The sequence below is a fragment of the Heptranchias perlo genome, chromosome 13 (assembly GCF_035084215.1).
Source record: "Heptranchias perlo isolate sHepPer1 chromosome 13, sHepPer1.hap1, whole genome shotgun sequence".
Taxonomy (NCBI): Eukaryota; Metazoa; Chordata; class Chondrichthyes; order Hexanchiformes; family Hexanchidae; genus Heptranchias; species Heptranchias perlo.
The window spans coordinates 8,249,970-8,277,501 of record NC_090337.1 but is presented as its reverse complement, the minus strand read 5'-3'; the positions used below and the strand labels follow the sequence as shown (position 1 = coordinate 8,277,501).

The 27,532-nt window shown below is 42.3% G+C and overlaps 1 protein-coding gene across 2 annotated transcripts in view; it reads right to left on the bottom strand.

Annotated features, from left to right (window-relative positions):
* skila (SKI-like proto-oncogene a) overlaps positions 1-27,532 on the bottom strand; it is a 90,828-nt gene that overhangs the window by 11,892 nt on the left and 51,404 nt on the right. For both annotated transcript variants that reach the window (XR_010965406.1, XM_067994914.1), the window contains exons 2-5: positions 10,258-10,347; positions 9,393-9,493; positions 4,077-4,318; positions 2,280-2,545 (exon numbers count right to left, since the gene is read on the bottom strand). Coding sequence is in view for 1 of the 2 variants with exons in the window: in XM_067994914.1 (XP_067851015.1) it covers positions 2,280-2,545; positions 4,077-4,318; positions 9,393-9,493; positions 10,258-10,347 (699 nt within the window). In the remaining variant the exon portion in view is untranslated. The remainder of the gene's footprint in view (positions 1-2,279; positions 2,546-4,076; positions 4,319-9,392; positions 9,494-10,257; positions 10,348-27,532) is intronic.

Below are 27,532 nucleotides of genomic sequence, written 5' to 3'. Positions count from 1 at the left end.
TTCCTGAAGATTTTCTCAAAGAAATATTTCCCATTTGCTAAACCAACCCGTAGCAATTTATTGAGCTGACATGGAGGGGTTTGCATTTGCCCATGGCAGGGTTGAAAATCTTACTACTTTGAGAATTTTTTTTACATCAACCCTTCATAAAACACAGTTGGAAAAATCAAATGAGTGATGAGTGAAACAAAATAAACAAACTGTAGTGGCTCAGTGCCTACTTTCTACTTCTGATGTAGCATTTACCTCTGTGGACTCAGTTTTCACACTGGCAAATTGTAAACCTGATTTCATTGTCCATCCAGTGTAATATCATACTAAACTGTTTAAAATGGAACACAAGTCTAGGGACAGTACTTTCTGTTTAACACAGCAAGTTGGTAGCATTTGCTACCAAGGTTGGGAACTCTGGAATGGCTCTCAGACCCAGTCGAAAAGTCAAAGCTCCAACTGTAATCAACTCTGACATAGCAGGTCTGCACTTGGGTAAGACATTTAACATTGAAAGAAAGAGAGAAGGTCCCATAGCACTTTATAGCCAATCAAATATTTTTGAAGCGTAGTCACAGTTGTAAGCAAATGCTACAGCCAATTTGCATACAGCAAAGTCCCACAAATGGCAACAAAATAAATGACCAGATGAACTACCTTGATGGCACTGGTTGAGGGATAAATGTTGGCTAGGACACCGGGAGGACTCTCCTGCTCTTCTTCCATTAGGATCATAGAATCCTTTATATCCACCCGAGAGGGCAGACAGGGCGAAGTTTAACATCTCTTCTGAAAGACAGCACTGCCAACAGTGCAGCACTCCCTCAGTAGTGCATTGTCATGTTAGTCTAGATTATGTACTCAAGTGTCTGGAGTGGGGCTTGAACCTTGACCTTCTAGCTCAGAGGCAAGAGTGCTACCACTCAGCCAAGGCTGATGCCTGAATATGAATATCTTTATACCTTTGTTCTTTAATAGGCAACAGAAGAGTACAAAGAATAATTCCCCCTGGACTTTTCCCATCCCTTTGAGATATACTGAACTTTTTATTTCAGTATTGACTTTGACACTACCTTAAAAAAAATTTACAGTTTGAGGAAAAACTGGAAACTCACAGCCCTGTCAATATCTGCAAGAGAAAAGACAGGTTTATTTTTCAGGTGTAAACCGATGAAGGGTTCACACCAAAATATTAACATGTCTTCTCTTTTTAAAAATGGTGATGGACCAGTTACATATTTCTAGCATTTTCAGCTTTTATTTCACAGTTTTGCCCATAAGCCTATAAATAAACTCCAATAACCTTCGCCAACAATGAAGACATTGGGGGGAATTTCAACCTAACTCGCTGGGCGGGAAACCCACAGGATCGGGTGGAACACTGGTTTTATACCCCACCCAATTTTACTCTCCATTAAAGTCGATGGAGAGTAATATTGGGCAGGATGTAAACCCAGCTTTCCACCTGATCCTGCGGGTTTCCCACCTAGCAAGTTAGGCTAAAATTACCCCCATTCTCAAGCGGTCTCATTTATCCCTGCTCTTTTTCCCTCACTCCCTGCAGTGAAGAATTAAACTGCACTCTTATGTATTTCCATCTCCTAAGATATGCTCACAAGAACAGACAGCTCCAGAATCTGTACCCAAGAATTCACAGAACTTTGGATCATGAGTTTCTTTAAAAACAAATGCTGGATAAATATCAATGTGCAATCAGCTGTATTTTGCAAAATAATTAAATCTGTAATATTGGGAAGATCAATGTCTTCCATTAGTTTCTAACGTTGCAGTATCTGGCCACTTGCTAGTTATTCCATTGCATCCCAGAGACCCATAGGATCAACTAAAAGAGATGGAACCATGAAACTGTCATCACTGTGAAGTCACAAGGGTTTCAATACAGTGCTCTGTTAAACAGATTTTAAATGATACTCCTAATTTTGTGAAAAGGAATAACTGAACTGCCAAAAATCAATAGCAGAAAAGTTATTTTCGATTGCCTATACAGATTGGCATCGGCAGTTTAGTGTTACAATTTTTTTTTTGCTGCTGTTAGTCGGAACATGGGACGACCAGAGGTGACTAATGGTAAACAGCAAAATACACCACCAGCGGCAGCAGTTTGTTATAGCTCAGGTTTGCTGTAGCCCAGAAGACATGATTTTTTTCTATATGCTAGTTCTCCCAAGTCTGGTGCCTTTTTATCTCTCTTCAACTGCAGCAATACATCAATCTGCATGTGTAGTGCATATATTTGTTTTAAAGCATAAACTGTATAGCTACTTTACCATTTGCAGATGTTTCTTCTGCTGAATTGTGGTATTCAGCTTCTCTTGCTGTTTACAGTACGTTTTCATGATTTGTTCCACTATTTTTTCATTCTCCTCTTCTGTACTCATTCCAATGTGTAGAGGTGAATTCCCAGTCTCTCTGTCCGTACTTAATGTATTGCTATTCAATTCCATGGCAATCCTCTGTTTATTTTTGTTGCCGACATATTCAGATTTTATGTATTCTTCCACATTTGCAGTAGAAGATGCTGAGGCTCGGAAACCTATGAAGGAAATAAAAAATCCAAAACTTCAATATTAAGCCTTTCTTTAACTAGCTGGTCTTAAACACATGCTTATCAAGCAATACAAAAGTGGACCACAGAATTTTTTTAAATAGAAATGAAAGATCCAAGTAGCATATTCAAGATCTCGAGCAAGCAATTTTAAAGAACACTGGACGTATATTAAGTCACCATTAAAACAAATTGAAAATGTAATAAAAATCTAAATATAATAAAAGGAATCATATTATTTATGTCTCACCTTACGAACATAGGAACAGGAGTACAACATTCAGCCCCTCGAGCCTGTTCCGCTATTCAATTAGATCATGGCCTAACCCTACTTGGGGAGTGAGTTCCAGATGTCCACCTACCTTTGTGTGAAAAAGTACTTCCTGATTTCATTCCTAAATGGCCCAGCTCTAATTTTATTATGCCCCCTTGTTCTGGATTCCCTCACGAGAGGAAATAATTTCTCTTTATCCTTAATCATTTTAATTACCTCAATCTTCTCAACCCCTCAACTTTCTAAATTCAAGGGAATACAAACCAAGTTTATGCAACTTGCACTCATAATTTAACCCTTTAAGCCTTGGTATAATTCTGGTGGATCTGCACTGTACTCCTTTCAAGGCCAATATATCTTTCCTGAGACTCAGTGCCCAAAACTGAACAGAGTACTCCAGATGGGGTCTGAACAAGGCTCTGCACCATTTACTCACTTTTGAATTCGAACCTCCTTGAGATAAAGGCCAACATTCCATTAGTCTTTTTAATTACTTTCTGTGCATGTGCACTAGCTTCTAGTGATTTGAGTACACGGACACCTAAATCTCTTTGCTCCTCCACAGCTCCTAGTCTCTCACCATTAAGAAAATATTCTGATTTGTCTTTCTCAGATCCAAAGTGGGTGACATCACACTTCCCCACATTGAGTTCCATCTTCCACAGTTTTGCCCAGTCACTTGTCTGTCTCTGTCCCTTTGTAACTTTCCCCTCCCACCTACACAACTTACTGTGCCTCCTATCTTGGTGTCATCTGCAAACCTGGATGCACAACTCTCTATTCCTTCATCCAAGTCATTAATCTATATGGTGAAAAGCTGAGGTCCCAGTATAGACCTCTGGGGAACACCACTGGCAATCAGAGAATGAAACCTTTATCTCTATTCTCCTGCCTCCCAACAAATTACCAATCCATGTCACTGGGTTACCTCTGATTCCATGCACTCTTATTTTTGCTAATAATCTCCTGTGCGGAACTTCCTGTCTGACTTTCTGTGAAGTATTTGGTCTATGATTACATTGCGAATAGTATATAGTGACAAAACTAGTTTGAATTTCACTTTTTTTTAAATAATATTGTCGAAGAAGTCAAGCACAAGTTCTCAGAACCAAAGATTTACACTCCTATGTTATAAAAGGTCCTGAAAATTATAGCATCTGTATGACACTTAAAAACCAAGCTAAAATAGTTCTCCCTGCAGGACATGTTGGAATGTTGAATCATCATGCATCATGCTGAACTCACATGGACTGTAGGAATCTGCAATTGGAATGTTAGTTCCTTCCTCCTCCGGAGACAATGCAAAACAGGAAATCAACTTCTTATTCATATTATCCCTCTGATGTTTCACCTCCTCTTCCAAGGATGTTGATGTGCTCATCATGGATTCTTTATGCACCGACTTAGTGGCATCTCTACATCGTTGTAAAGGTGGAGCCAATGAGACATTTGGAGCTATCACCTTATCATACATATACAGAAGACAGCTGCAGAATTTCAAAACACAATTTTAGTAAAAATCGCATACAAAAATTTGTATCACATGTCATGAAATTTGTACATGTATCCTTCCAAACATTGGTTAAAATTAGGTGACTGTTTTCTTTACCTCAAAGAGGGGTCACCTACATTTGTTCTTGGGAAGCTTCTATAGTGAATTTAATGCAAATGCCAAGTCCTATGTTTTGCAAGTGTTAATTAGATGCAATCCTACAAATTGATTCCAGGCATTCAATCCAGAATCTAGAATTGTTTATATTGTGTACGGTCAGACTCGAATGTCGTTTTACTGTGGTTGAGTGTTAAAATTGGTTGGCTGGTATGCATGGACATTGCCACAAAAGATCCTAAAGCTATGAAGTATTATTCCATTTTATTTTGTATGGTGATGTCTTTGAAATTCATCTGCTTTCTTTCTTCAAAGAAATTAAGCAGATAAAAGCAGAATCAGTTTCTTGCTAAATTCTGAAGGCTGTTCAGACAAAAGGCCTCTTTTAAGCATGTAGCCACACAGTTCATATGAAACTCCCCACCTAAGAGAAATGGCTCAACCTAACATTGGAACACAAGACTCGACTGTTAACATTTACTGTGCCAATTCCTAGGGCTTGAACTGCTGGAGAGAGCACTGATGCTCTGCATATTATAAATTCCAGTTGTGCTATACTCTCATATTGGATTAATCCACTGGGGTAGATTTTCAACTTGCCGACTAGGTGTAAAACTGGTGCTACACATCAGCCGCCTGCTTTGAAACCACCCAATCTTCATATCCAGAATATAAATCAGACGGTTTCTATAACGGGCAGCCGATCCGCAGCGTTAGTTTTACACCTGGATAGCATGCTGAAAATCTACCCCACAGTGTCTGACAATTCTACCCAATTTTTAGAATAAATTTGATTAATTATTTTAATCTTTCCAATCTGTGGTCTCTGTTCAATATTTTCAGTCTATCTGAAATGATGATGTGGAGATGCCGGTGATGGACTGGGGTTGACAAATGTAAGAAATCTTACAACACCAGGTTATAGTCCAACAGTTTTATTTGAAAATCACAAGCTTTCGGAGGCTTTCTCCTTCGTCAGGTGAAATGTGACGAAGGAGGAAGCCTCCGAAAGTTTGTGATTTTCAAATAAAACTGTTGGACTATAACCTGGTGTTGTAAGATTTCTTGTATTTATCTGAAATGAGTGTGGGAACATAGCTCAAGACTACATAGCTGTAGTGGAATTAGGATAGTTGTAAATCCATGCACTCTTCAGGAAAGCAAAAAGAAAGCCCACTTATGAATGCTTAATTTTCTACTAGAAAAAATTGTTTAAAAGTTCCTACTTTATAATATCTTAATTATAAAATATCATCCTTTGAATCCTATTATGACTAATAGCTATTATAGTGAATACAGCACAACACTGAAAGTGAGATAATTAACATTTTGTTAATAAGTATTACCAATCGAACTGATTTTTTTTGAGGGTGATGCTCTATTTTGTCTCCCCATAACACAACCAGCTTTCATCAATGTCATTCAGACATCAGCCACTAGCTGGTATCCAAGGGCAACTATCTCTATCTCAAGCTCTTACTGTCTGCAGAGCAAAACAGTTCAGATCAAGGATTCAGAGAACCAAGAAGTCTATTTAAATTTTTACTCAACTGCATCAATTGAGCCTGAATTTCATTTATAGAATCCTGGATGGATGTGTAAGATTTTTGACCACATTAAAAAAAAGGCAGTAAAGCAAACTAAAATCAGAGTTCAACATTTCCTCATAGGAATTATTTTCAGGAAAATAATTAAGCTAAAATGTTTAGATCCTCAGAAAAAACATGCAAGCCTGCCTAGTTCAGGAGTGCACAGTTTGATTGTACTGGGTTCCGAGTGGCTGAGAAAACAAGACATTAAGGTTCATAATCATTTTGTATCATCAGTCTGGACAGCTAATATGATGCAAAAAGATTGTGGACATTTTGTGCACCTAATATGCATAGCACCCTGCGTTCACATACTCATCTTTGAAATTCTGAACAGAAATTCACCCTTTTGATCCCAAACATAGTAACAGCAAACTCAAATTTGTATAGCATCTTTAATATAAAAAAACTTCCCACAGCTCTTCACAAACAGACATAAGGAAATAGATGTCAAGTTAAGGAGGGAAAGATTCTATGGGGTGACTGAAAGCTTTGTTGAAGAGATGAGTTTTTTTTAAAAAGGTGGAAAGGGAGGTGGAGAGGCAGAGGTATTTAAGAGGGAGTTCCAAATTATAGGACAAAGGCAGCTGAAGGCTCTGCTATTAAGGGAGGAGGAGAGGATGCACTAGAGACAAAAGTCAAAGAAACAAAGCATTAAGGAGAGAATAGAAGGCTAGAGGAGGTTGAGAAAAAGGGTGGGGTGCCGTCCTCAAGGAATTTACAAATGAGGACAAGGATCTTGAATTCAGTGCACTGGGGGATGGTCAGGCTGTGTAAATCAGCGAGGATGGGGGTGATGTGTGAACATGACAATATGGGGCAGGATACGAGCAACAGAACTTTGAACAAGTTGGAGTTTATAGAATGGAGGGTGCAGGATGAGGCACCAGCAAGAAGAGAGCTAGTATGGACAAGTTTGGAGGTGACAAAAACATTCCTAAAGATTTCAGCAGTAGAGGGGCAATGTGGGGCAATGCAGTGGAGTTGGAAGCAAGCAGTCTTTGGAATAGAAAGGGTGCAGGGTTTCAAGCTCAGTCAGGATTGAACAGAATGCCAAGAATGCAAATGGTCTGATTTAACACGAGAGAATGGGGTGAATTTTCACTTTTACTGCCTGGTAAAAGTGAAAATTCACCCCAATAGTTGGTATGGGGGACTGAGTCAGTGACAATGGAGCGCAATTTGTGGTAGGGGCTGAAGACGATGGCTTTGGTCTGGCTATGTGCTGCTGTATATCGTGCTATCTTGTTTAGTTCACTATTGTATTCCAGTACTGGTAGAATATGATGCAACTTCACTAGTGACCTCTGGTGGTACAGATCAAGAATTGCATCAACTACAGCAAAACATTAACATCTCACTTTTACTGTCTTACTATTTCTGCTTGACTGATACCTTTATTCTCCATTGTTGTCCTCTCTTCTCCTACACAAAAAACTATAAGTTTACACCTTCCATACTAAAATCAAAATGTGGTCTATGACAGAAAAATAGGGAAACTGACACACATATGGTCCATTTGGATAATGTCATTTATAATGATGTGGAGATGCCGGTGATGGACTGGGGTTGACAATTGTAAACAATTTTACAACACCAAGTTATAGTCCAGCAATTTTATTTTAAATTCACAAGCTTTCGGAGACTTCCTCCTTCCTCAGGTAAATGTTCAGGAGCTCCTCGAAGCCTACGCATTTATACATATAGAACAATACATGGTGTTTACAGAATGCCCCTGCAACTGCCCGTTGCCAAGGCAATCACCGTGTTCAGACAGAGAGGTGTCACCTGCAGAACCCCCGAATACACATTCAACAAAAAAACAAACAGGAAAAAAAAGAGAGAGGCAGAAACATCCGGAAGGCAGAGAAAGCCAGCAAATGACCCATTATATTAAAAACAGATAACATTTGTTCGCTGGTGGGGTAACGTGTAGCGTGACATGAACCCAAGATCCCGGTTGAGGCCGTCCTCATGGGTGCGGAACTTGGCTATCAATTTCTGCTCGACGATTTTGCGTTGTCGTGTGTCTCGAAGGCCGCCTTGGAGTACGCTTATCCGAAGGTCGGTGGATGAATGTCCATGACTGCTGAAGTGTTCCCCGACTGGGAGGGAACCCTCCTGTTTGGCGATTGTTGCGCGGTGACATGAACCCAAGCAGGAGGGTTCCCTCCCAGTCGGGGAACACTTCAGCAGTCATGGACATTCATCCACCGACCTTCGGGTAAGCGTACTCCAAGGCGGCCTTCGAGACACACGACAACGCAAAATCGTCGAGCAGAAATTGATAGCCAAGTTCCGCACCCATGAGGACGGCCTCAACCGGGATCTTGGGTTCATGTCACGCTACACGTTACCCCACCAGCGAACAAATGTTATCTGTTTTTAATATAATGGGTCATTTGCTGGCTTTCTCTGCCTTCCGGATGTTTCTGCCTCTCTCTGTTTTTTTTCCTGTTTGTTTTTTTGTTGAATGTGTATTCGGGGGTTCTGCAGGTGACACCTCTCTGTCTGAACACGGTGATTGCCTTGGCAACGGGCAGTTGCAGGGGCATTCTGTAAACACCATGTATTGTTCTATATGTATAAATGCGTAGTCATTTATAATGTCATTGGATAATGTCATTGGATAATGTCATTCCTCAGGCGTCATTTCCACACCGCCTGAGGAAGGGGAAAGCCCCCGAAAGCTTGTGGGATTAAAAATAAAATCGTTGGACTATAACTTGGTGTTGTAAAATTGTTTACAATTCCATTTGGATAAGGCATTGATACCCATTTCCTTGACCTAACAGCCAGGAGTGTCCAAAGACAGATATTGTGAGAACATGATGAGCAACATGTTCAGTTTCCTACTTTCTCCCCACATCTCAAGGGCAATTAGGGATGGGCAATAAATGCTGGCCTCGCCAGCGACGCCCACATCCCATGAACGAATAATTTTTTAAAAATCTGAAAATGTGGACCTAATTTTATCCACTTTGGAAGAATTAAAGGATTCAAAACCCTTCCAAACTTGATTTCACCCAACTGAGCAACTGGTTTGTGGCAACACAAGCAGTAAGAGCAGCTTTAAACAGCTTTATGTATCTGCTGTAACAATGACATAAAAACAGGTTTACTTGAAGTATTCATGGGTCATTAATCAGTAAATATAAATTGCTTATTGTAAAATGACAACAGATTAGATGGGTCCACTGCTGTATCTATTACAGGATCAGTGTACTCCTGTGTCAGCAGACAACTTAGCATCATCTTTTGCCAGAAGAAGGAAATTAGTCAACAAGAAGTCTTTAAAGTTTTATAAGACACTCTCTTCAGTGGCCGCTTGTACTAAGTAAACCGGTTCTATTTGATCCATACCTTGGATGGATAACTGAAGCATGTTGCTGAGTCAGATGATCCACTTCTTGTTTGATCACTGGATACCAATGCTGGAATGTCAGAGTATGCTGGGAGTCAGTCTGCAATAAAAAGAGAGGAAAAAAAAAGAAAATCAACAAATTCAGAATAAAATCAATGCAGTCTATTATCATTTTAAACCATCAATTCCTTAATTAGGGTTCCAGTCCTTTTGCGACATCAAACCAGAAGCACCTTTCATCGCACCAAAAGTGACAGCTGTCTATCAGCAATTCACTCCAGAACCAAATGTTAAGGCAGTACTTTACTGAGATGGTAATACGATAATTGAACTTAGCATTTATAATATTGATGCTTTTATAAAGGCTGTGCAAATATATTGTGCAGGAGTGAATACTTTTGCTGTTCAGTGGAATGACAATTTAGTTGAGTAAAAAATAATAACTATGCATGCGAGACTTGACCGAGAAGCTAAGCATAATATTCCAGAGATAACATAAATGCTGCCTTATTTAAGGATCACTCTCAGAATGTACAAAACAATGCTCATGAATTGCAGAAATACAGGTTCCTGACCGTTTGAAAAATATTGACAAATCATTACTATTTGTACCGATGATTCCGCAGTCAGGTACTCTAGGCACAGAACAGCACTCTGAGAGAGCACTGGGCAGGAAATCACAGGTCCACAGTGGCCGATTCTTTCCCCCACCCCACCCCACCCCCCCCAACCCTGCATAATTATTTACAAATTTTCAAAATAAAGAAGTTGGTGCAATAAAATAATTTCCAAACTGTTGAAATCTCCCCACCCCCTGGCCACTCCAAAAAAAAGACAGTACTGTATATTGCATTTATATGGTACCTTTCTGTCAAAGCCTTTCTCAGACAGCTCATCATAGGGGTCTGTGTGCTCTAACCGTTCTTTCTTCGGCTGAAGTTCTTCAGAAGCACACTGCAGCAAAACAGCAAATGGAAAATTAAATCTGAAGTACTGGTATATTTCTTAAATATCAAAAATTTGCAATACCTACACTTCATAACAAAAAAAAAGTAGTAATACAAGGGGAAAAAATTATTTGAACTTTAAAAATAATCTGAAAAAGAAAAATCATATTGATCAATGAGAATTTTATGAACAAAGACTTGGTTTGGTAACTTCCCTCCTCCTCTCCAAACCTGTAAAAGTAGGGCTGGACATCTTCAAATTCTGCTATGTAGTGCATTGTTTCCTCATTAAGCACTCAACACACAGGACTGTGTAGTGCAGAATTTCCCCTACTTCGTCCATGTTAGTCAATTATGTTGTAGTCATCAACTTAACAGATGTCAGTGCTAGGAACGGAACATTTTTCCATTTTGGGCACCCAGTGTCAACATCAAGTGCTCCAAGATGTATTCTAAATTCCTCCCTGCTGTACCTAAACAATGTATCCCAAACTCTGAAATGTGCCTGCTACAGCAGTGATATGATTTTTTCCATTGATCATCTTTAATAGTTTCCCAAGGTAAGGTTTTAGTGAATTAAGTGAATTTATGGCCAGTTTATGATGTGGACCCACACCCATGGGAACCGTATTGAAAATGGTCCAAATTCTTTTCACATAGGATAGCTGGAACCACCAGAGAGGAGAGGCTTTTCTCACAACAATCTGGCCTCGATTCAGTCCAGGTACTAGAATTGACAAGTGAATATGCTGACCCACTACATGACCCAGTTCCCCAGTTTTGTGTTTTTAATCCAACTTAAAGAGAGAATTCTTTTGACAAATAATAGAAATTAAGATTTATTTCATAAATAAAAATACATTCAAAAAACATATGGATATGCAGCACAAAGCTTTACAGACCGTATTACAGAAATTACTTCCCCAGGGAATTATCTCACAATGTAAAATTTCAGTACTTAGCTGAGTAAAATAGGCTTGTCATCAAGATTGAAGCCCATGGAATAAAAGGGGCAGTAGCAGCATGGATACAGAATTGACTAAGTAGCAGGAAACACAGTGTAGTGGTGAACGGTTGTTTTTTGGACTAAAGGGAGGTGTACAGTGGTGTTCCCCAGGGGTCGGTACTGGGACCACTGTTTTTCTTGATATATATTAATGACTTGGATTTGGGTATATAGGGCGCAATTTCCAAATTTGCAGATGACAGAAAACTTGGAAGTGTAGTGAACAGTGAGGAGAATAGGTGATAGACTTCAAGGCTGGTGGCATGGGCGGACACGTGGCAGATGAAATTTAATGCAGAAAACTGCGAGGTGATACATTTCGGTATGAAGAATGAGGAGAGGCAATATAAACTAAAGGGGACAATATAAAAGGGGTAAAGGAACAGAGAGACCTGGGGGTTTATGCACACAAATCGTTGAAGGTGGAAGGGCAGGTTGAGATTGCGGTTAAAACACCAGGGAGCCTGGGCTTTATAAATTCTCCGCAGCCTTCAACATGTCATCAATGAGGACAAACACCTCGCTATGGCCATCCCCACACCTCCACTACTCGCCTTTAAACAGCCACCCAACCTCAAACAGACCATCGTTCGCAGCAAACTACCTAGCTTTCAAGAGAACAGCGTCCACGACGCCACACAACCCTGCCACGGTAACCTCTGCAAGACATGCCAGATCATCGACACAGATACCACCATCACACGAGATGACACCACCCACCAGGTGCATGGTTCATACTCCTGTGACTCAGCCAACGTTGTCTACCTCATACGTTGCAGGAAAGGATGCCCCAGAGCATGGTACATTGGCGAGACCATGCAGACGCTGCGACAACGGATGAACGGACACCGCGCAACAATCGCCAAACAGGAGGGTTCCCTCCCAGTCGGGGAACACTTCAGCAGTCATGGACATTCATCCACCGACCTTCGGGTAAGCGTACTCCAAGGCGGCCTTCGAGACACACGACAACGCAAAATCGTCGAGCAGAAATTGATAGCCAAGTTCCGCACCCATGAGGACGGCCTCAACCGGGATCTTGGGTTCATGTCACGCTACACGTTACCCCACCAGCGAACAAATGTTATCTGTTTTTAATATAATGGGTCATTTGCTGGCTCTCTCTGCCTTCCGGATGTTTCTGCCTCTCTCTGTGTTTTTTTTCTCTGTTTTTTTTCCCTGTTTGTTTTTTTATTGAATGTGTATTCGGAGGTTCTGCAGGTAACACCTCTCTGTCTGAACACGGTGATTGCCTTGGCAACGGGCAGTTGCAGGGGCAGTCTGTAAACACCATTTATTATTGTTCAATATGTATAAATGCGTAGGCTTCAAGGAGATCTTGAAACATTTGCCTGAGGAAGGAGAAAATCTCCGAAAGCTTGTGAATTTAAAATAAAATTGCTGGACTATAACTTGGTGTTGTAAAATTGTTTACAATTGTCAACCCCAGTCCATCACCGGCATCTCCACATCATGACTACCATCGACACCACAAACTGCCGGCTCACAGTGGAAAGGATATCCAAGAAGATCGCGCATTTAGACACAGACATCAAGTTTTTACAGAGCTGCAAGAAAGCAGACAAGATCCCGAAAGGACTCCAGATCACGAACCCACTCAAGTCCACATACAACTCGGATTACGCTGAGAGACTCTGCCGCCGTACCTCTCGCACACTCCGCAACCATCTCATACACCAACTCTACAGCAGACGCCACAACCTCGAAACCAAGATAGAGTCCATACTCTCAACCTGTACTCAGGACACAGCAGACCAGCTACGTTATACCGCCAAACAGACGAGGCAACGTAACTACGCTGCCTACATGAAAACCAAGAGCAGGAAGCTTGAGAAACTCGGCATCACCACCAGCAACGACCAAGCTTCCCCTGGTACCACGGTTGCAACCACAGGGAAGTCTATTGTCAATTTATCCGACCACACCCTTCAACCAGACGAAATCGAAGTTCTCAGCCGAGGGCTCAATTTCTGCCCCACTACCAAAATGGACCCCACTAGTCTCGCGGCGGACACAGAGGAATTCATCAGGAGAATGAGGCTCCGGGAATTCTACCACAAACCCCAAGATTTCAGCAGCGAACCCAATGAGACAATCGACGATCCGGAACAGCAGACAGAGGGATCCGCGGTACAGCAACCGAAGAGGAAAGAGTCAAACTGGACTCCTCCGGAGGGTCGCTGCCCTCAGCTGGACATGTATGCTCAAGCTGTCAGGAAATGCGTCAATGCCAGATTCATCAGCCGCACTCAGAAGACAGTCCAGAATGTCACCCGAGCACAACGCAACGCCATCAACGCTCTCAAGACCAACCGCAACATCGTCATCAAACCAGCGGACAAAGGAGGAGCCATAGTCATACAGAACAGAACAGACTATTGCAAAGAAGCATACCGACAACTGGACAACCAGGAACACTACAGACGGTTACCCGCAGATCCGACCAAAGAACACACCCACCAGCTCAACAAACTGATCAAGACCTTCGATCCAGACCTTCAAAGCATCCTACGCATTCTCATCCCACGTAATCCCCGCGTGGGAGACTTCTACTGCCTCCCAAAGATACACAAAGCCAACACACCCGGACGTCCCATCGTATCAGGCAACGGAACCCTGTGTGAGAACCTCTCTGGATACATCGAGGGCATCCTGAAACCCATCGTACAGGGAACCCCCAGCTTCTGTCGTGACACTACAGACTTCCTACAAAAACTCAGTACCCACGGACCAGTTGAACCAGGAACACTTCTCACCACGATGGACGTCTCGGCACTATACACCAGTATCCCCCACGATGACGGCATCGCTGCGACAGCATCAATACTCAACACCAACAACAGCCAATCTCCGGAAGCCATCCTACAACTCATCCGCTTCATCCTGGATCACAATGTCTTCACCTTCGATAACCAGTTCTTTACCCAAACACACGGAACAGCCATGGGGACCAAATTCGCACCCCAATACGCCAACATTTTCATGCACAAGTTCGAGCAGGACTTCTTCACTGCACAAGACCTCCAACCAACACTATACACCAGATACATCGACGACATTTTCTTTCTATGGACCCACGGCAAGGAATCACTAAAGAGACTACACGATAACATCAACAAGTTCCATCCCACCATCAAGCTCACCATGGACTACTCCTCAGAATCAGTTTCTTTCTTGGACACACGAATCTCCATCAAAGACGGGCACCTCAGCACCTCACTCTACCGCAAGCCCACGGACAACCTCACGATGCTCCACTTTTCCAGCTTCCACCCTAACCACGTCAAAGAGGCCATCCCCTATGGACAGGCCCTGCGAATACACAGGGTCTGCTCAGACGAGGAGGAACGCGATGGACACCTACAGACGCTGAAAGACGCCCTAGTAAGAACGGGATATGACGCTCGACTCATCGATCGACAGTTCCGACGGGCCACAGCAAAAAATCGCATAGACCTCCTCAGGAGACTAACACGGGACGCAACCAACAGAGTACCCTTTGTCGTCCAGTACTTCCCCGGAGCGGAGAAACTACGCCATGTTCTCCGCAGCCTTCAACATGTCATCAATGAGGACAAACACCTCGCTATGGCCATCCCCACACCTCCACTACTCGCCTTTAAACAGCCACCCAACCTCAAACAGACCATCGTTCGCAGCAAACTACCTAGCTTTCAAGAGAACAGCGTCCACGACGCCACACAACCCTGCCACGGTAACCTCTGCAAGACATGCCAGATCATCGACACAGATACCACCATCACACGAGATGACACCACCCACCAGGTGCATGGTTCATACTCCTGTGACTCAGCCAACGTTGTCTACCTCATACGTTGCAGGAAAGGATGCCCCAGAGCATGGTACATTGGCGAGACCATGCAGACGCTGCGACAACGGATGAACGGACACCGCGCAACAATCGCCAAACAGGAGGGTTCCCTCCCAGTCGGGGAACACTTCAGCAGTCATGGACATTCATCCACCGACCTTCGGGTAAGCGTACTCCAAGGCGGCCTTCGAGACACACGACAACGCAAAATCGTCGAGCAGAAATTGATAGCCAAGTTCCGCACCCATGAGGACGGCCTCAACCGGGATCTTGGGTTCATGTCACGCTACACGTTACCCCACCAGCGAACAAATGTTATCTGTTTTTAATATAATGGGTCATTTGCTGGCTCTCTCTGCCTTCCGGATGTTTCTGCCTCTCTCTGTGTTTTTTTTCTCTGTTTTTTTTCCCTGTTTGTTTTTTTATTGAATGTGTATTCGGAGGTTCTGCAGGTAACACCTCTCTGTCTGAACACGGTGATTGCCTTGGCAACGGGCAGTTGCAGGGGCAGTCTGTAAACACCATTTATTATTGTTCAATATGTATAAATGCGTAGGCTTCAAGGAGATCTTGAAACATTTGCCTGAGGAAGGAGAAAATCTCCGAAAGCTTGTGAATTTAAAATAAAATTGCTGGACTATAACTTGGTGTTGTAAAATTGTTTACAATTTATAAATAGAGGCATAGAGCACAAAAGCAAGGAAGTCATGATGAACCTTTATAAAACACTGGTTCCGCCACAACTGGAGTATATTGTGTCCAGTTCTGGCTACTGCACTTTAGAAAGGATGTGAAGGCCTTAGAAAGGGTGCAGAAGAGATTTACTAGAATGATTCCAGGGATGAGGGACTTTAGTTTCGTCGATAGACTGGAGAAGCTGGAGTTGTTCTCCTTGGAACAGAGAGGGTTGAGAGGAGATTTAATAGAGGTATTCAAAATCATGAAGGGTCTAGACAGAGTAGATAGAGAGAAACTGTTCCCATTGGCGGAAGGGTCAAGAACCAGAGGACATAGGTTTAAGATGATTGGCAAAAGAACCAAAGGTGACATGAGGAAAAACTTTTTTACATAGCGAGTGGTTAGGATCTGGAATGCACTGCCAGAGGGTGTGGTGGAGGCAGATTCAATCATGGCCTTCAAAAGGGAACTGGATAAATACTTGAAAGGAAAAAATTTGCAGGGCTGGGTGGGGGCGTGGGACTAGCTGGATTGCTCTTGCATAGAGCCGGCACAGACTCGATGAGCTGAATTGCCTCCTTCTGTGCTGTAACCTTTCTATGATTCTATGAGTGAACCAAAACAATACAAATGGCATTTTAGAAAAGCAGTGGGTGGGGGGGGGCAGGTGGAGTAAATATTGTGGTGGTGACCTGATAGCTTCATAGAAAATAATCACTGATTTTACATTCTATGTCATTTTTCTAGGGGGAAGGAGAAAAACTGGAGACACAGTCATCCCCAAGCTGTTTGTTCCCACCTTCCTAGCAGATGGCTTAAAAGCCATGAGAGTAAGTCCCTCCATGTTCTCTTGGTTGCAGGAGGTGCAGGGCCCAGGAAAATTAGAAGATGGGGAAAAAATTAGAGGGCAATAAATCTTAAAAGGGAAAGGCAATACCTATGGATTTATATGTCTAATCAGAACCATATTGTGACTCAAATATTCTGACATACTACAGGTTAAAATTAATATTTAAACTGTGGGCAAAGATGGGTGATTCAGATTTCAATCCAGGTGGGGAAAGATAATTCAAATATATACATTTTAAAATGCACAAGTCATCTCATTATGGTCAATAGTCACAGTAAGAAATTAAGCTCAGTAATAAAGCAGATAATGCACTATATCCACCATGAATCCATGCTCGGATAGTTCCATTAACCTGAAGTGTGTTTTAAGTAGCGCAGATTAAAATATAAAATAGGAAGGAAGCAGTTCTGGGGCATGAAGTGGGGCAAGTGAAGCATGCTTCAGTGGAGCAGCATTTGGGGAACAGTGCTTATAATAGGAACATAAGTAGGCCATTCAGCCCCTCGCGTCTGCTCCGCCATTTGATAAGATCATGGCTGATCTGTGATCTAACTCCATATACCTGCCTTTGGCCCATATCCCTTAATACCTTTGGTTGCCAAAAAGCTATATATCTCACATTTAAATTTAGCAATTGAGCTCGTATCAATTGCCTTTTGCGGAAGAGAGTTCCAAACTTCTACCACCCTTTGTGCGTAGAGATGTTTTCTAAACTCACTCCTGAAAGGTCTGGCTCTAATTTTTAGACTGTGCCCCCTACTCCAAAAATCCCCAACCAGCGGAAATAGTTTCTCTCTATCCACCCTATCCGTTCCCCTTAATATCTTATAAACTTCGATCAGATCACCCCTTAACCTTCGAAACTCTAGAGAATACAATCCCAATTTGTGTAATCTCTCCTCGTAACTTAACCCTTGAAGTCCGGGTATCATTCTAGTAAACCTACGCTGCACTCCCTCCAAGGCCAATATGTCCTTCCGAAGGTGCGGTGCCCAGAACTGCTCACAGTACTCCAGGTGCGGTCTAACCAGGGTTTTGTATAGCTGCAGCATAACTTCTGCCCCCTTGTATTCCAGTCCTCTAGATATAAAGGCCAGCATTCCATTAGCATTATTGATTATTTTCTGCACCTGTTCATGACACTTCAATGATCTATGTACCTGAACCCCTAAGTTCTTTTGGACATCCACTGTTTTTAACTTTTTACCATTTAGAAAGTACCCTGTTCTATCCTTTTTTGATCCAAAGTGGATGACCTCACATTTGTCTACATTGAATTCCATTTGCCACAGTTTTGCCCATTCACCTAATCTATCAATATCCCTTTGTAATTTTATGTTTTCATCTACACTGCTTACAATGCCACCAATCTTTGTGTCATCGTCAAACTTAGATATGAGACTTTCTATGCCTTCATCTAAGTCGTTAATAAATATTGTGAATAATTGAGGCCCCAAGACAGATCCCTGCGGGACTCCACTAGTCACATCCTGCCAATGTGAATACTTACCCATTATCCCTACTCTTTGTCACCTTTCGCTCAGCCAATTTCCTAACCAAGTCCGTACTTTTCCCTCGATTCCAGGGGCTTCTAACTTAGCTAACAGTCTCTTATGTGGGACCTTGTCAAATGCCTTCTGGAAGTCCATGTAAATAACATCCATTGACATTCCCCTGTCCACTACTTCAGTCAATTCTTCAAAAAATTCAATCAGGTTTGTCAGGCACGACCTACCTTTCACAAATCCATGCTGGCTCTCCCTGATTAACTGAAAATTCTCGAGGTGTTCAGTCACCCTATCCTTAATTATAGACTCCAGCAACTTCCCCACAACAGATGTTAGGCTAACTGGTCTATAATTCCCCGGTTTCCCTCTCTCTCCTTTCTTAAAAAGCGGAGGGACAGTTCCTGAATCTAGACAACTTTGAAAGATTATAGTTAGGGCATCTGCAATCTGCTCATCTACTTCCTTTAAAACCCTGGGATGGAAACCATCTAGTCCTCGGGATTTGTCACTCTTTAGCGCTATTATTTTCTTCATTACTGTTGCTTTACTTATGTTAATTTTATCGAGTCCCTGTCCCCGATCCAATATTAGTTTTCTTGGGATTTTTCTACTGTAAATACTGACGCAAAGTAATCGTTCAACATGTCTGCCATTTCCCCATTGTCAATGACAATATCCCCACTTTCAGTTTTTAAGGGGCCAACACTGCTCCTGACCACCCTCTTTTTCCTAATATAACTAGAGGATGTGGCCTCAATCTTCCAATCCTCCTTAGATATGGGGGCGGTGCCAGGGGACTGGAGGATTGCAAATGATACACCCCTGTTCAAAAATGGGGAGTGGGATAAACCTGGCAATTACAGGCCAGTCAGCCTAATGTCGATGGTGGGGGAACTTTGAGAGACAATAATCCGGGACAAAATTAATTGGCACTTGGAAAAGTATGGGCTAATAAATGAAAGTCAGCACAGATTTGTTAAAGGAAAATCATGTTTGCCTAACTTGATTGAGTTCTTTGATGAAGTAACGGAGAGGGTTGATGAGGGTAGTGCGGTTGATGTTGTGTATATAGACTTTCAAAAGGCATTTGATAAAGTACCACATAACAGACTTGTTAGCAAAATTAAAGCCTCTGGGATTAAAGGGACAATGCCAGCGTGGATACAAAATTGGCTAAGGGACAGAAAGCAAAGAACAGTGGTGAACGATTATTTTTCAGACTGGAGGGAAGTATACAGTGGTGTTCCCCAGGGGTCGGTATTAGGAGCACTGCTCTTTTTGATATCTATTAATGACCTGAACTTGGGTACAGAGAGTATAATTTCAAAGTTTGCAGATGACACAAAACTCGGAAATGTAGTAAACAATGTGGAGGATAGTAACAGACGTCAGGAGGCCATAGACAGACTGGTGAAGTGGGCAGACACAGGGCAGATGAAATTTAACGCAGAGAAGTGTGAAGTGATAAATATTGGTAGGAAGAATGAGGAGAGGCATTATAAGCTAAATGGGACAATTTTAAAGTGAGTGCAGGAACAGAGAGACCTGGAGGTGTATGTACACAAATATTTGAAGGTGGCAGGACAAGTTGAGAATGCTGTTAAAAAGCATATGAGATCCTGGGGCTTTATTAATAGAGGCAGAGGACAAAAGTAAGGAAGTTATGCTAAACCTTTTTAAAACAGTGGTTAGGCCTCAGCTGGTGTACTGTGTTGAATTCTGGGCACCACACTTTAGGAAGGATGTCAAGGCCTTAGAGAGGGTGCAGAAGAGATTTACTGGATGGTACCAGGGATGAGGGACTTCAGGTATGTGGAGAGACTGGAGAAGCTGGGGTTGTTCTCCTTAGAACAGAGAAGGTTATGGGGAGATTTGATAGAGGTGTTTAAAATCATGAACTGTTTTAATAAAGTAAATAAGGGGAAACTGTTTCCAGTGGCAGAAGGGTTGGTAACCAGATGACACAGTTTTAAGGTGATTGGCAAAAGAGCCAGAGGCGACATGATGAAACATTTTTTACGCAGCGAGTTGTTATGATCTGGAATGCACTGCCTGAAAGGGTGGTGGAACCAACTTCAATAGTAACTTTCAAAAGGGAATTGGATAAATACTTGAAGGGAAAAAAATTACAGGGTTATGGGGAAAGAGCAGGGGAATGGAACTAATTGGATGGCTCTTTCAAAGAGCAGGCACAGGCACGATGGGCCGAATGGCCTCCTCCTGTGCTGTACCATACTATGATACTGTGCCTTCAATTTCCATTGTACAGAACATATTGCCACAGTTTCTGAACCAGCCCATAGTTTGAAATGTAATGATGGGAAATATATGTACATTTGATGTTCTGTCTCAGTCAGCCCTTGTCATCCTGCTTTAGAACGACTGGTGAGATGGCGCCTGGAAGCAAATAATCTGCATGGAACTCCCACTCAGAACAGTGAATTGTGGAAGCACTCCCTGTTGATAACATCACTAGACCAGAATTTCATAATGTCACAGGAAGCTTCTGACCATCATGTTTCTCCCGTTAAAACATTTAGGATTGTGCAATAATCTAAAGAGCAGTGAAGTCCATGACACCATCACATAATCCTGATACCGGCATAGTTATCAGTGAGTCTCAGTCCCATCTAATTACGTTTAATCATTAAAACTGCTGGTTAGAAACAGCATGGCAGCACACATTACATATAGATCTACCTGGAGTTCTGCTTCAGGGAAATCATGAAGATGCAGCATTGCCCAAAAGCCACCTACCCCAGGATTCGTAGGCTGAAAGCAGAAATTAAAGATGACATGGGGAGTTCTAAACCAGATGCCTGCCCATGTAGTTATTTTTGTCAAGCCTCATGGCACTTTCTGTACCACTCAAAAGACTACGGTCTCCATGCAACATATTAGAAAGGGTTATTACATGCCAGCAGACAAGCTTGCTCAATCAACCTATAAATTTAGATTTTGGCCACATTCAAAAAGAGAAGTCGTGTGACAGCAGTGTTTCCATGGTAACAGGGCACCAGTTGCTGCTCTTGCATTACTGTCACTTAGCAGCTAATTTTACTGTACTTATTCAGAGCTGAGAGGCTACGCCCGTAAATATCAGCAGGCCACCAAAGGCAGATTTAGCCAGACTGCTATTCATCTTCATCTTGAGAATATTCATCGACATCTCAATGATTACTGATAATTCTTTTGAGAATGCAATCAAATTATCACAAAATACAAAATCAGTATAAAAGTTTAGGTAGATTTAGGCAGCTGAATTCACAGAACTACTTAGGACTTCAGCTCATTTAAGAAAACCTTTAATTGGTGAATATTCCAAATTTCAAAACTTTAAATAAATGCAAGTTGTTGTTAACCATGAACTGAAGTGTCTAAACTACAGCCGTAGGCACTGGCAAACAAGGCCCAAGCAACTCAGTTCATTTTACACTTTTATTTCTTCCTTGCCAGTTTCTGTAAAGATAGAAATCCATTAAATGTAAAATCTGCAGGATACATAAAGTGACAAGCACTTTAGGAGTCAGTACAATTTTATTTAAAAAGGGAAATTCTAATTTTTTTTTAAAAAGAAACTCATACTCCTAAATCTAATCCTTTGTCAAGTATCTTCATCAATGTACTGTGTTGTGGAAAAATTCAGCTTGCAATACTGCTGTTTTTGCCCACAATTAGGGGCAGTGCTCTCTCTTGCTATGATACTTACATGGCAAATTCAACTTAACTTGGCCAGATTTTCCAATTTAAAAATGTCCCTAAGGTGACTCACATTATTCACAGTAGCAGGTTGCAAAATAATGATCATATTAATGGTTCTTGGAATAGTACATAGGAACAGGAGTAGGCCATTCAGCCCCTCGTGCCTGCTCCGCCATTTGATAAGATCATGGCTGATCTGTGATCTAACTCCATATACCTGCCTTTGGCCCATATCCCTTAATACCTTTGGTTTCCAATTGCAGAAGCATCAGTAACCAAAGGGCACAGAATAGTCACTTCACAAATGTGCATTTGCTTCTCATTTCCATAACATGGGCACACGAAAATTCTGTCTCCCAATACTTAGACACCTAAATTACAACTACAACTCGCATTTCTATACCACCTTCAACACATAAAATGTCCCATAGGCAGTCTGACATCACAGAAGTGGTCATGGAACCCAGGCTTGCAGTAGAGATAGAACAGGGTATTGTGAGCGTATGTATGAAAACAGGCCCCATCCCTGTGGACAATGATTCCAAGGGGCAGCATGTAAACAAAGACAAGGAGTGACAAAGAATGGAACCTTGGATACTCTGGAACAAGCATGTGGGAGCAAGAGAAAAACATTGCTGTAGATGTGGTCGACTATTAATACCATCTGGATAACTAGCGATGCTCCTTGTCAGTTTCACCCACATCCAGAATAAACATGAACAAAAATGTGCTGGATCTTTTGAGACCTTTAGGAGTAGAAAGCAAGGGGGAATCCCATGAAGCTGCATCACAGAGAGTGGAGGAGGATAGAATGTTGACCATAATAATTACCACAGAGATGTCGACAAGGACAATGTGCCATGCTTCTAGTCACAAAATACTTTATTAGTGACTGTGACTAGAATGGGCTTACAGTTGTGGACAGGGTGGAAACCAGATTGAAAGGATTTAAAAAGGTAGCATTGGGAAGTGTTATCACGGGCCTGTGTGGAGACCTTGGAGAGAAAAGGAAGGTTAGATATAGGATGGTAGTTGTAAAGGACAGAGGGAACGAGGGTGAGAATGCTTGCATAAGGGACGATGACAGTGGTTTCAAAGTGGAGCAAAGAGAGCCATTTATAATATTGTTTGAAAGGATTTTTACCTAGGACACAAAATTACAGCCAATTGCCAACAATTTTGTATTTGCACATCCAAGGCATTCAAAATATTGCTCCCACCCCATGTTTAAGAACATAAGAAATAGGAGCAGGAGTAGACCATAGGGCCCCTCGGGCCTGCTCTGCCATTCAATAAGATCATGGCCGATCTTCGACCTCAACTCCACTTTCCCGCCTGATCCCCATATTCCTTGATTCCCTTAGAGTTCAAAGATCTATCAATCACAGCCTTGAATATACTCAACAACTGAGCACCCACAGCCCTCTGCAGTAGAGAATTCTAAAAATTCACAAGCCTCAGAGAAGAAATTGCTCCTCATCTCAGTCCTAAATGGTCGACCCCTTATACTGAGATCGTGTCCCCTTGTTCTAGACTCTAGATGCTATAGGAAAGATAGAGCAGGAAGTAAGAGAGGAGGGGGAGTTGCGTTCTTGATTAGGGAGAACATCACGGCAGTAGTGAGAGAGGATATATCCGAGGGTTCGCCCACGGAGTCTATATGGGTAGAACTGAAAAATAAGAAGGGAGAGATCACGTTGATAGGATTGTACGACAGACCCCCAAATAGTCAACGGGAAATTGAGGAGCAAATATGTAAGGAGATTACAGACAGCTGCAAGAAAAATAGGGTGGTAATAGTAGGGGACTTTAACTTTCCCAACATTGACTGGAACAGCCATAGCATTAGGGGCTTGGATGGAGAGAAATTTGTTGAGTGTATTCAGGAGGAATTTCTCATTCAGTATGTGGATGGCCCGACAAGAGAGGGGGCAAAACTTGACCTCCTCTTGGGAAATAAGGACGGGCAGGTGACAGAAGTGTTAGTGAGGGATCACTTTAGGACCAGTGATCATAATTCCATTAGCTTTAGGATAGCTATGGAGAATGATAGGTCTGGCCCAGAAGTTAAAATTCTAAACTGGGGAAAGGCCAATTTTGATGGTATTAGACAGGAACTTTCAGAAGTTGATTGGGAGAGTCTGTTGGCAGGCAAAGGGACGTCTGGTAAGTGGGAGGCTTTCAAAAGAGTGTTAACCAGGGTTCAGGGTAAGCACATTCCCTATAAAGTGAAGGGCAAGGCTGGTAGAAGTAGGGAACCTTGGATGACTCTGGTGATTGAGGCCCTAGTCAGAAAGAAGAAGGAGGCATACGACATGCATAGGCAGCTGGGATCAAGTGGATCCCTTGAAGAGTATAGAGATTGCCGGAGTAGAGTTAAGAGAGAAATCAGGAGGGCAAAAAGGGGACATGAGATTGCTTTGGCAGATAAGGCAAAGGAGAATCCAAAGAGCTTCTACAAATACATAAAGGGCAAAAGAGTAACTAGGGAAGAGAGTAGGGCCACTTAAGGATCAACAAGGTCATCTATGTGCACAACCACAAGAGATGGGTGAGATCCTAATTGAATATTTCACATCGGTATTTACGGTTGAGAAAGGCATGGATGTTAGGGAACTTGGGGAAATAAATAGTGATGTCTTGAGGAGTGTACATATTATAGAGAGGGTGGTGCTGGAAGTCTTAACGCGCATCAAGGTAGATAAATCTCCGGGACCTGATGAAATGTATCCCAGGACGTTATGGGAGGTTAGGGAGGAAATTGCGGGTCCCCTAGCAGAGATATTTGAATCATCGACAGCTACAGGTGAGGTGCCTGAAGATTGGAGGGTAGCAAATGTTGTGCCTTTGTTTAAGAAGGGCGGCAGGGAAAAGCCTGGGAACTACAGACCGGTGAGCCTGACATCTGTAGCGGGTAAGTTGCTAGAGGGTATTCTGAGAGACAGGATCTACAGGCATTTGGAGAGGCAGGGACTGATTAGGAACAGTCAGCATGGTTTTGTGAGAGGAAAATCATGTCTCACAAATTTGATTGAGTTTTTTGAAGGGGTAGCCAAGAAGATAGATGAGGGCTGTGCAGTAGACGTGGTCTACATGGACTTTAGCAAAGCCTTTGACAAGGTACCGCATGGTAGGTTGTTACATAAGGTTAAATCTCACGGGATCCAAGGTGAGGTAGCCAATTGGATACAAAATTGGATTGACGACAGAAGACAGAGGGTGGTTGTGGAGGGTTGTTTTTCAAACTGGAGGCCTGTGACCAGCGGTGTGCCTCAGGGATCGGTGCTGGGTCCGCTGTTATTTGTTATTTATATTAATGATTTGGATGAGAATTTAGGAGGCATGGTTAGTAAGTTTGCAGATGACACCAAGATTGGTGGCATTGTGGACAGTGAAGAAGGTTATCTAGGATTGCAACGGGATCTTGATAAATTGGGCCAGTGGGCCGATGAATGGCAGATGGAGTTTAATTTAGATAAATGTGAGGTGATGCATTTTGGTAGATCAAATCAGGCCAGGACCTACTCCGTTAATGGTAGGGCGTTGGAGAGAGTTATAGAACAAAGAGATCTGGGAGTACAGGTTCATAGCTCCTTGAAAGTGGAGTCACAGGTGGATAGGGTGGTGAAGAAGGCATTCAGCATGCTTGGTTTCATTGGTCAGAACATTGAATACAGGAGTTGGGATGTCTTGTTGAAGTTGTACAAGACATTAGTTAGGCCACACTTGGAATACTGTGTACAGTTCTGGTCACCCTATTATAGAAAGGACATTATTAAACTAGAAAGAGTGCAGAAAAGATTTACTAGGATGCTACCGGGATTTGATGGTTTGACTTATAGGGAGAGGTTGGATAGGCTGAGACTTTTTTCCCCTGGAGAGTAGGAGGTTGAGGGGTGATCTTATAGAAGTCTATAAAATAATGAGGGGCATAGATAAGGTCGATAGTCAAAATCTTTTCCCAAAGGTAGGGGAGTCTATAACGAGGGGGCATAGATTTAAGGTGAGAGGGGGGAGATACAAAAGGGTCCAGAGGGGCAGTTTTTTCACTCAAAGGGTGGTGAGTGTCTGGAACGAGCTACCAGAGGCAATAATAGAGGCGGGTACAATTTTGTCTTTTAAAAAGCATTTGGACAGTTACATGGGTAAGATGGGTATAGAGGGATATGGGCCAAGTGCAGGCAATTGGGACTAGCTTAGTGGTATAAACTGGGCGACATGGACATGTTGGGCCGAAGGGCCTGTTTCCATGTTGTAAACTTCTATGATTCTATGATTCTCCAGCCAGGGAAAACAGCCTCAGTCAAGCCTTCACAGAATCTTAAATGTTTCAATGCGATCACCTTTCAATTCTTCTAAACTCCAGAGAATACAGGCCCATTCTACTCAATCTCTCCTCATAGGAAAACCCTCTCATCCCAGGAATTAATCTAGTGAACCTTCGTTGGACCACCACTGAGGCAAGTATATCCTTCCTTAGGTAAGACGACCAAAACTATACACAGTACGCCAGGTGTGGTCCCACCAAAGCCCTGTACAATTGTAGCAAGACTTCTTTATTCTTGTACCTCAGTCCCTTGCAATAAAGACCATTGGACTTCCTAATTTCTTGTTGTACCGACATGGTAACTTCTGTGTTTCGTGTACAAGGACACCAAAATCCCTCTGAACACCAACATTTAGTAGTTTCTCACCATTTAAAAAATATTCTGTTTTTTATTCTTCCTACCAAAGTGAATAACATCACATTTCCCCACATTATACTCCATCTGCCACCTTCTTGCCCACTCACTTAGCCTGTCTATATCTCTTTGCAGACTCTTTGTGTCAACCTCACAGCTTACTTTCCCACCTGGCTTTGTATAGTCAGCAAAATTGGATAAATTACACTCGGTCCCTTCATCTAAGTCATTAATATAAATTGTAAATAGCTGAGGCCCCAGCACTGATCCTTGCAGCACCACACTAGTAACACCCTGCCAACCCAAAAACCACCTATTTATTCCTACTCTCTGTTTTCTGTCCATTAACCAATCCTCTATCCATGCTAATACATTACCCCCAACCCTATGAGCCCTTATCTTGTGTAGCAACCTTTTGTGTGGCACCATTTCGAATGCCTTTTGAAAATCCAAATATATAACATCCACTTGTTCCCCTTTATCTACCCTGCTAGTTGCATCCACAAAAAACTAAAATTTGTCAAACACGATTTCCCTTTCAGCTGAGGTGGCGGAGCAGAGGAGCGACCCATAAAAAGGCGGGGATCAGGAGCGCAGGATTATTTTAGAGTACTAGGATCACTATAGAGTAGCAGACTTCAAAAAATAATTTATTTACAAGGTCATAGATCAGAAAGGTTACAGCACGAAAGGAGGCCATTCGGCCCATCGAGTACGCACCGGTTCTATGCAAGAGCAATCCATCTAGTCCCACTCCTCCGACCTATCCCTGTGGCCCTGCAAATTTTTTCCTTTCAACTTAACCAGTTCCCTTTTGAAGGCCATGATTGAATCTGCCTCCACCACCCCCTCGGGCAGTGCATTCCAGATCCTAACCATTCGCTATGTAAAAAAAGTTTTTCCTCATGTTACC